General features: G+C 41.0%; 1 protein-coding gene across 4 annotated transcripts in view; it reads right to left on the bottom strand.

Moving 5' to 3' along the window:
* Positions 1 to 2542: 2542 nt before the first annotated feature.
* The window catches only part of SAMD4A (sterile alpha motif domain containing 4A), a 133179-nt gene continuing 125597 nt past the window's right edge, over positions 2543 to 10124 (bottom strand). For all 4 annotated transcript variants that reach the window (XM_088149680.1, XM_088149681.1, XM_088149683.1 and 1 more), the window contains exon 13: positions 2543 to 7930. In XM_088149680.1, the coding sequence (XP_088005806.1) occupies positions 7902 to 7930 (29 nt within the window). In that variant the 3' untranslated portion in view covers positions 2543 to 7901. The remainder of the gene's footprint in view (positions 7931 to 10124) is intronic.

The raw sequence follows: 10124 nt of genomic DNA, 5'->3' as shown, positions 1-10124 counted from the left end.
ACACACCAAATAAAGAGGCAACACTCCCCAATGTTACAAAATCTTGTATTAATCATCTCCCTTCACTTTCAATATAACGTTGATATGAAACATAGGCATGATTCCTAGTTACATGGAAGGAGAACGAGTAATAAATATATATTGTAGCAAGTTGAAATCACAAGGGTGTTTCACCAGTAATAACAACAAATTGAAAACTGTACACTTGCAAAGAAATTACAGCACCCCCAAACATTAGACTTTCCCCCCTGCCCCTCCTCCTTCTTCTGATTAATCAGGAAGCCGATACATGTAAACAAACATGCTATTTCCATATATGACAAATTTCTTTTAAAAATATGCATTGCTTGGCAACATTAACTAGGCAAAAATATTTCTTTGTGCACTAACTTTATGCAGGGGAAATACACGCTTCCCCCTAACCAAAAATCAAATAAAATAAAACAGAAAAAAAAATAGATCAAGACTAAAATGCATGCATGTACAATAGAAGGCTCTTTTTTCATTTTTGCCGATAGCAGGCATGCAACAAAATGGAAATCCAAGCTTTTTCATTTGCTTACAGTAGGCATAAATACATAAGGGCTATATATTAATAAGGGAGGAAGTATTCTGTTTTATTTTTAAACATTTATTAACATTCCTGTTTTCTTGCAATTCCTCCCAGAGGAATACACATTCACCTTTTAAGTAAAGATTAAAGGAATACAAAAAATAAAACTCACTTTGCAAACTCTGATGACTTGTATAAAATCAACTTTAGTGTTATCATAGCTGTGTGCAAATTATACTTTCTACAAGTCTACTCTTTCTACTTCTTAGAATCAGGCACATCCAGAAAACCCTTGATTGGGGAGGAGGGAAGGGAACTGTTACTCGCTACATGCTACAAGAGAGATGGACCTGTTGCTGTACTGAAAATCTCTTTGCTCCTCTTCCCCATCGTGTCTAGTGAAAGCACAGAATGCAACCCATTTCCTGTTGACCTGCTCCTGAAGCCAATAGCTAGGGAGAGGGGATATGGGCACAATGCCATTATGTCACATTTTGTGTGTTCCTAAGTGAGATGAGGAAGGGGAAGCAAGAACATTCAGAACTTCTAATTTAGCTCCTTGAAACCCAGGGAGGGAGGAGGAGGAGAGAAGAGAAACAGTAAGGAGTTGACTGTAAGGTGGGCCCTGGGTTCTAGGCTAAATCAGAGCATAATTCTGCAGCCACAGACAAGCCAAGCGCCTACAAAGTTGTATGTCTGTCATTAAAACAATCCTTTGTTCAGGGAGTAGAGTTAGCTAACAAGGAAAGTTCTTCTCCTGCCTGCTCCCAGGACAATAGAGAGAAAAGTCTCGGTTGTATCTTGGTTTCAAACTGGGAAAGGTTCCAGTGGCCAAAAAGGAGCAGCAAATGACACAAAGAAAGATTTGTTTTCTTGGATATTTTTCTTGCTTGGCCTCATCTTAGACAAGAGGAAAAGGCACTGCCAAAGCCCAGTGTCTAGAGAATATAAAGAGGCTGCCTGATGACAGGTGGGTTGCGGTCTTCTTGAGGATGGATACTCAAGCTTGTCTGGAGTAATTTGCAAGATAGGCGGCTTTCATCAGAAGGACCAAAGCAGCAGCTCGCCATAAGCTCTGCCCCCTTCTGACATGCAAGCGACTTCACAACACATATACCAAAGGAGTGGCGCTTTCATTGTGACAGTGCAAGGCTGCCACATTACCTGTCCCCTGCTGACAGCCACCTGCAGGTGCCTCTGAGTTTGCCACAAAAATGAACACAGGGTCTTGTTATCTACAGATGGGACACTGCCCACTGAATCCCAGCTCCTCCAACGAGTCCCACTCCCTGTAGGATTCCAGTGCAAACAAGATGCTCTGAATCAGCTTCTTGTTTATGGAGCTCTATGTGGAAGTCCACAGATTGGTTCTTGTGTGAAGCTCCAAAGCCTTTCTATGCATTAAAAGGCCATTAGATTAGATGCTACTAAACACAGATACAGTCCTTTTTAAACCAGGCCACTAGTCTCAAACTGTGTTTATTACCTAAGCAGGCCAAGGTTGAGTCTTGATGACCAATCTTTAAATCTCTGGTATGCTTGATGTTGGATAATGATGGGTGACTAGACGTTTTGGGTGCTGAGCTGGAAGGCCCGAATGTTATCCTGGCTGATTAACATGGGGCACTGATAACTGGGAATTTTCCTTTAACAACGGTCATGAGAATGAGTACGTGCTGATTGGTGACAAAGCAGCGCGTTAAATGGTGGTTGTCTCCCATCACCACATAATCAGGCTCTTTTCTGAATGTAATAATTAGCCAAAGGACCAGTGCTAAGACCTGTGGCCTACAGTTTATTTCTGCAGTGCAAATCACAGTCAAGGACACATCAAAGTGCCGGATTGCTTTGCGCCGCAGTACAGAAAGTAATCACAGACCAGAAAGTAAGAATGAAAATGCCTAGCCTGCTGCGTTATTGGATTTTTCCTCTTGTCAACTACTATCCCTCAAATAATTGTCAAAGCAGCATAAACACTAGAATTCATCCCCTTGCCCTCACACCCCCAATTCTGTTACATAAATTTGTTTGCATTTCCCCATTCAACAATTGTCATAAATCACTAGAAAGAAAAGCACCAATATAAATTTCGTACATGATAACCGCATAGTAAAAGTTGTCTCTGGCAGAGCAGGCAGAGGTATCCAGCTTACATACTCTTGTAATGAGAACAAGGAAAAAAAAAAAATAGAACTCACATTTCTATGTAGTGAAATAGTCTGCAATTTCTGAAACTATCATATAGTTGCTTATTATAAAACAGTTGCATTCGGCAATAAATGGTAAATACAAAAACGAAAGGCACTGCCACTTTTTAAAAAAATACTAAACATTTGACTTCCATGGCCTTCAGCATGCAACTATTTTTTATAAATACATTTGATTTTATTTTGGATAGTTCTGGAGGTTTTTTTTTTTTTTTTTAAATCTTCTGTGTTTTCTACCTGCACTCAATACAGGATTTAAGAGGAAACTTGGGGTTGCTTCTAAAATGTATCTGAAGCCTCTTTTCATCTTCACACAAGATGCAGAAACATGCTCAACTTAGCAATGTACTTACACAGTGTTAATGGAAAATAAGTTCTCTTATTCAAAGGGGGAAAAATAGAAGAAAAAATGTATATGGTTATTAATACCAGAATTTTATCATGGGTACCAGCCACAGCAAGTTATAAGTCATATGTCTATCCAAAATAATATATCTCAATAATCAGATAACCTCTGTTTTCTATATTCAGCAAAGGAATAAATAAACATTTCAGATTTGTAAGTATTTTGACCAGATTTCCCCAACCTGGTGCCCTCCAGACGTAGATGGATTAAAGTTTCCTGAATCTGTAACACCCTGATTGTGAGGAGCAACTTCTTTTTCTTACTTCTCCTCCCCCCAGTCCAGATTCCTGCACAAGGGCATGGTTTATAGGCTTCCAAAATACTCAAGCCTACTCTTCCCTCAGCTTCTACACCCAAACAGTTTTCTACGCTGTGCCACCTGCTTTCCCGACAATTCCCTAGCGCAACCAATCAGCCAATTTTACATAGCAGCCTCACCTAACCTGGTTTCTTCCAGATGTGTTGCACTGCAACTCCCAGAATTCCTCACTGCTATGGCCATGTACCATGCTGGTTGGGAATTTTCAATGGGTCCAACAACTGGAAGGCCTTAGGTTGGGGAAGGCTGATCTACAGCAATGAACGTTGCCCTGCAATAAACAGTATGTAAATCCATCAATTGCAAAACAACCTCTGCCTAAAACTATGTCTTCTCACGTGCCTTAAAAATCACTTTCCAAAATCTTTCCCTCCATCACTGCATTCTTTCTTTATAAACATAAAACCATGTTGTCCTTCCTTGTTAATATGCATGCTAGTAAACATCAAACAAACAAAAAGGAATTTTGGCACTTTTGTTCAGAAATATCAGTTTTAATTCTTTAAAATACTGTTATCTGAAACATATTTTGATCTCTCTTTCATTGATAGGCTCAATAAAAAAAATAAAAAATAAAAGTTACGGAGTTTGAGAAGCAGCCCTTTAGCTCCCTCCCCTTTCTAACCCAAAAGCAGCAGCAGCAAATATTTGGCACTAAGTTAGGTTTGATTAGATGGAGAAAATGTCTACTATCAAAAATGGATTCCCTGTTTGGGAAAAAAACACAGTAATTTGCACTACAGACTTACTGAAACAGGCCTTACTGCATCACGTTTCGGGCATGTCCACTTTCATGCTGGCTTCACTGTTATGTCTTCCAACCTGTGGGCCCTGGGAAATATGCCTCTGTATTGGAGTTGAAATTAAAGGACTACAGAAAGCTTCACACAACTGGGAAGTACGGAGTAGGAAGCCATACCTATTTAGCACTAGTTTCAAACCAATTTAAATCTCTAGCATAGGCTTCATCACAACAAATCTTCAGCACCTTCACAAAACTACAATTCCCAATGCAAGAAGCCATGATGATGCAACTAGTTTCAAACTGGTTTATTGTTCACTATATGCAGTTTGTTGCTTGGCACTGTCACACACACCCAAGGACTCAGGATGCATCTTGGGCGAGAAGATGCATGGCTGTTTTTCTTCCATGGGAGGAACAGGAAACTATTAGTACTAAAACATAAACTTGTTATTGGGTGAATGGACTGGACAGTTAGCAGTGGAACTGAAGCACAGATTCGTTCTGTACTATGATCAGAAATGGTGAAATGACACACTGATTTCTAAGTGATACCTTATCACTTGGTATTATCTGGTACGTGATGTATTGAAACATATCACATTTTTGTGTATCTATATAAAAGCCGTCTCTTCCTCTCAGCACGTAATTAGGATAGCAGTGGAAAATTGTGGGCTAAAACGGAGAACAGCCTGAGGGCAGGCTCTGCAGATGGCAGTGAGCACGGCTGAAATCATCAACATTTTGGCCTTGTTGGGAGTTGGCAGGTTTAAGGTATGAAATAAATATCTTTGCTCACAGAGACTTAAGGCACCCCATTTTGCCCTTTAATTTTCTCTATGGGCAAATCAGCCTCTAGGGATGCTCGGGAGGAGCATAAAAATGGGTACTGGCAGCAACTGCATGTGGTGTACACTGTTGCTCATCTCTGGGTTAAAACACAACAGTTGTGAAGCTGTTTTCCCCCAGTCATAATGCTTTTAGACGGTCACTTCCCTTTACAATTCAACGTCTGAACAAATCGAGGGAGCTACAGGTCACAGGAGTCTTCCTCAGATGGGGGAGAGCGACTATGAGCAAATTCCAGAACCGCTTATGTGTGAAGCTTAACTTTCTTTGTGATTTGGCTTCTCTTTCAGGTTTATACAGAAACTGCTTTTGAAGGCATGCTGGACTGGCTTCAAAAGATAAGCCAGACCAGGCCAGGCCCAACAGAGGTTGTGGTGGGGAAAAGAGCGGCAAGAAATGATAGCAGTGTTGGGTAGCTACGTGCAACCAAGTAGATTGATTTCAAGCTCCTTTTCCCCATGGCCTACCCATCCACAGATCTCTCTGCACTGGCTTAACTGCCCCTCCTGCCCTCAGGCTCAACTTCTTGTTATCAGGCTTATGGAAACAGAGCAGTGCCTGCTGTTCAATGTAACCACATCCTGGAACACCGTTTCTCAATCTCAGCATATTTGCTGGCTGGGGAATTTTGGGAGTTGAAGTCCAGGTGTCTTAAGGTTGCTGAGATTGAGAAACAAGAGCCCAATTTAGACTGAGAGTAGCATCTCCTATGGCTTCATTTATCCTTCCTTCCCATGTGACTCAGGTTGAGGAAAAGCACAATCTACTATCTGAAAACGATATTTCCTCAGTCACCTCACAAAGTAAGCAAAGAAATGGAATCTTTGCTTTGCCTGACCTTTTCTTGATTTAAATAACTGGGCCTCTTATCTGAAACATGTCAACATTTACATTAGGTCATGCTAATCTCAAAAGATCTTCCAAGTTTAGCTGATGATTTCCATCTAAGTATATGTACTTGGAAGAAAATAGGTATTTAAGCTTCAGTAAACCTAAGCCCTCCAAACTACTTGACATGTAAGCTTAATTCTTGATGGTCCCCAGAGGGAGATCCAATGGCCTCTATAAAGTGAAAAGGGAGCACTGTTTGGACAACCCAAGTGATTCAAAGCCAAGGTTTTCCAACCTCTTGCTGTTTGATTGACATTCTGTGTTCCAGTTAAATGTACAGGGCTTCTACTGTAGAGCTTGAAGGTTCAAAGAACCTTCCCCTCTCCGTACCAAGGTGCTCCATCCAAATAGCAGCTTATTTTACTCTAATTCTTTCTTAGTGTTATGTACCAAGCACATCAGATAGTAGGTAATACTTTGGAATGGGGAAAGAGGGGTGAAATAGATGCTGTAAATTTGCTTCCCTAACTTCTGAATTCCAAAAGCTACCAAACCAAGATCAAGAAAAAATCTCCATGGTGCATATGCCTCTGCTTTTTCAGGGGAAAAAAAAAAAAATCTTTAGAGCAATCTTCTCTAAGATGGCACCTTCTTGCATAAAGCTATTCTTGAACATCCCAATATTCTCGTGCTAAATCCCAACGAAGCATCTTTAAAATTCTCTCTCTCTCTCTCTCTCATTCACACAAAATCAAAGGAACAGGACCCTCTTTTCAACTTTTCTTCTTTCTGCTCTACAACATTTCTTTGGCATCCTGCTCTGGCCCAACTTGGAAAGTCAAGAAAAAAGTTACAAGTGCCTGAAATCCTATAGAAGCTTGACATTATTTAAAAAGGCAAAACCTGCTATGACGCCAAAAAGAAAAAAAAATTACACACACACACGCACACACCCACAGGTACCATGCAAAAGATCTATTATTATGGCAAGATGAGAAGAAAAGTGGGAATCCCTGGTTCCTCCAAGATCACAGGGCTTTGATCTGTTTCTTCTTGGACTAGCTGAACCTGCTGGTTTCCCTTTCTCTTGGGGTGTCCTTATCCCGGCCACTGGATCTCTTCAAGAGATTTCATCTGCACCATGTACATACAATCTCATACAGGAACGTGGCAACTGGGACTGGGGCACTGGTAGTTTCCCAGAGCAGCAGGAACTTTGGCCATGCACGATGGCTCTCCAGGGGCAAGTTTGGAAATTAGGCTGGCTTACCCCATTGTTTCTCTGCAGGAGAAGAAGGAAGGTGGAGTTTGAAGCACGTGTAACATGCTCTTTTCTATCCGCCTTCATTTGTAAACAATGCTCAGGATTCAAAGCTAGTTTTTTTAATGTCACTGAGGCAAAACCAATTGGCCTTCTGTGTTTCCGTTCCATCCCACTCAATGAAACCACAGCTCCCATTGTGGCTTGAATGTCAGTGAAATACAGCTCATATTTACAGACAGCCAATGCATTATTCCCCTCTTCTTGACCATGCTTCAATAATATACTTAAATGTCTCCTTCATATAGAAGACTTGCATCTAACATGCCCCTCGCCCCCAATTCCACTGGAGACCTCTTGCCTATTCCCTTGCTACTAAGATGCCTGCCCTTAGATACTTTTAAGACATGCACCAGGATGCCAGCCCTTAGGTGAAGCCCCCCAACTTGCTTTGCTTCCTCCAGATGTTTTCTTTGTGTGTGTGCTGTCTCCGATGACACAACTGCTGTGTTGCTTCTGACTTAACCATTAAGATAAGCAGCCCTTCACAAAATGAAAACAGAGATGGAGAAGAGAGAGAAGGCAGAGAGAAGAACAGAAGGAAACAGCAATGAAAAGGATGCAAAGTATCTCCAGGGATCCTTAGCATGACAAGGGACTCATCAAATCTACCACTGGTCCAGCAGCCAAATTTTCTCACGGCCAGCGCTGTCACTGCAGATTCTTCCATCTTCTAGATAGTTGAGGTTCTGTCAACACCATCTGTGAGGATTTGGACATGGTTAGATAAGCCACTGCACAAAAGGAACGGCAGACTGGCCATGATGGCTTTCCAATTCAGAAGCAATTTTAGGAGCAAGGGGGATATAGTAATGCAAAGACCACTGAACTCAACCTACCCTTTTTGTGAAGCAGGGTACTGAATATTTCTATCCTTTCTCTCCAGGCCCTTCCACAGACAAATCTGGCAATTATGATCATACAGTGAAAAATACAGAGTCAGCCCATTGGGAAATATCTCCAACCCAACACAAGCCTTTTTGAAATGAAGCAAAGCTGGGAGAAAGTGCGCTGCTAGATAGATAAATTGCAGTGCTGTCCCAAGATTACTTTGGTTTCTCTTGGGAAGAAATTGAAGCAGATGGTCAGGTTAGGTCAATTAAACTAGATTTTCCAGATTGTGGGGTTGGCAGTACAGCCCACTGAGATGCCATAGTACCTATGATGCTGCTAAATAGTAACCACAAACAGCTAAATATTTGTACATGGCTAAGCCCCTACAAGGGTATCTAATCTCATTAGATTTCAGTATTCTCCCAGGAAAGCTTGCAAGAGAAGACCACCAAAATATTGTCATTTTAACTTTAATTATGAGGAGGCACCTATACCTTTATACAAAACTATATGATGGCACATACTGCCTCAAACGGCTGATCATCCCTGATGTAGCTCTGGCATCATCTTGAAGACTTATCTTATCCCAGCAAGGAAGTGAGGTAATATTCATTCTAATAAATTTGATTGGGCGGGGACCTGGTTGGGCATGAGCAAGAGAAATGGGACAAGAGGAGAGCCCTTCTCTGTCCCAAACTCATTCCAATTTGTTCAGCACTGCAAAATTATGTGAATGAGATAGATTATATGCTCTGCACCATTAAGGGGACAATGCTTCAGCAAATCCAGCAGATGGCGATCTACGACTAGTAGCAAAAAGAACACCAAACACATTCATTCATCCATTCACTCATCCAAACAGCACTCATAACTCCATCAAAATCTTTGTGCTTTTAATAACAAGTAGTTGTTAACCTTCTGACACCTGTTCTTCTCCTTTATCTCTCCTGGTATCTGCTCAAGAAAAGCATAAAATACTTTTCACCAGGTCAAACATAATTGCTCAGCTATTCCAATACAATCAGTGTCTTTTAGCCAGAACTGTCAGACACTGAATCTGGGACATTCTACGTGCAAAGCAGGATGCAATCATGTGGTTCCCTTCCTATACATGGGAGTGGATAAACAAAGGTTCGATTTATTTATTAAAGTTGTCTTTAATAAATCACTAGTTTCACTGTGTATTTTATTAGTGACCATTTTACACTCTCTAGTTGGACAGCTGGTAGTTTTATAACTGTCTCCTTGAAGAATCTTGTGGCTTTCTCTGTTTTAAGATAAACATGTTCATTCAGCAGTTAGGAATTTTTATTTGATGGCCTCTCGTCCCTCTCAATTGTATCAAAGAGACTGATTCGCACATTGTGCTAAGCAATGGTTTTCTTGACCACGATTGAACTGAATAAACCACAGCTGGCTTGGTTCCCACAACATGCTATACCATAAGGCATGGTTTATAATCCTCAGTGACCAAATAAGCCACATTACAGTATGTCTTAGAGTGTGAACCATGTCTATATCTCTCAATAGTTTCTACTGTGCATCCCTTCTTGTCTTTGAAGTACAGCTATAGATCTGGGTTGCAAAAATCTGGACAACCATCAGATGGCAGAGGAGTTAAAGTTTTCTGTAAGTCTTCAATATTATCTAGCAGTCATCTACAGAACTCTTTTTGCAGCATAAATCTGGTAGCCCTACTTTGGACAACTTCAAAGAGGGCAGAAGAAATGGAAAGGAGCCACTGTCAATTTAAACTTCACCTCTTGCCTCCTCTCCTTCCAATTCACAAACCTGCATAATGTTCTCCATTTAGCACAGGAATGAGACAGAGGAAATACCTCTGAAGTCTGCTGGTAAGGCTGCGGCTTGTAAGTTACATAGGCACATATGGTGGAGAGACACAGCAGGTTTTGTTAAGGATGGAGGCAGTCTGTCCCACAACTATCTTTAATCACCATCCTGCTCCTGGGCCAGTTATTAGGGTTCTCCCTGTTAATGTTGTTAGCCAAACAATCATGTCCATGTGTCTGATACTTAGGTTTCATTTCTTCTACTGTTTATC

The sequence above is a fragment of the Python bivittatus genome, unplaced genomic scaffold, assembly GCF_059951505.1.
Source record: "Python bivittatus isolate LINGU-HERP-01145 unplaced genomic scaffold, Pbiv_v1 ctg000580_np1212, whole genome shotgun sequence".
Classification (NCBI taxonomy): domain Eukaryota; kingdom Metazoa; phylum Chordata; class Lepidosauria; order Squamata; family Pythonidae; genus Python; species Python bivittatus.
This window is presented reverse-complemented; position numbering and strand designations above follow the sequence as displayed.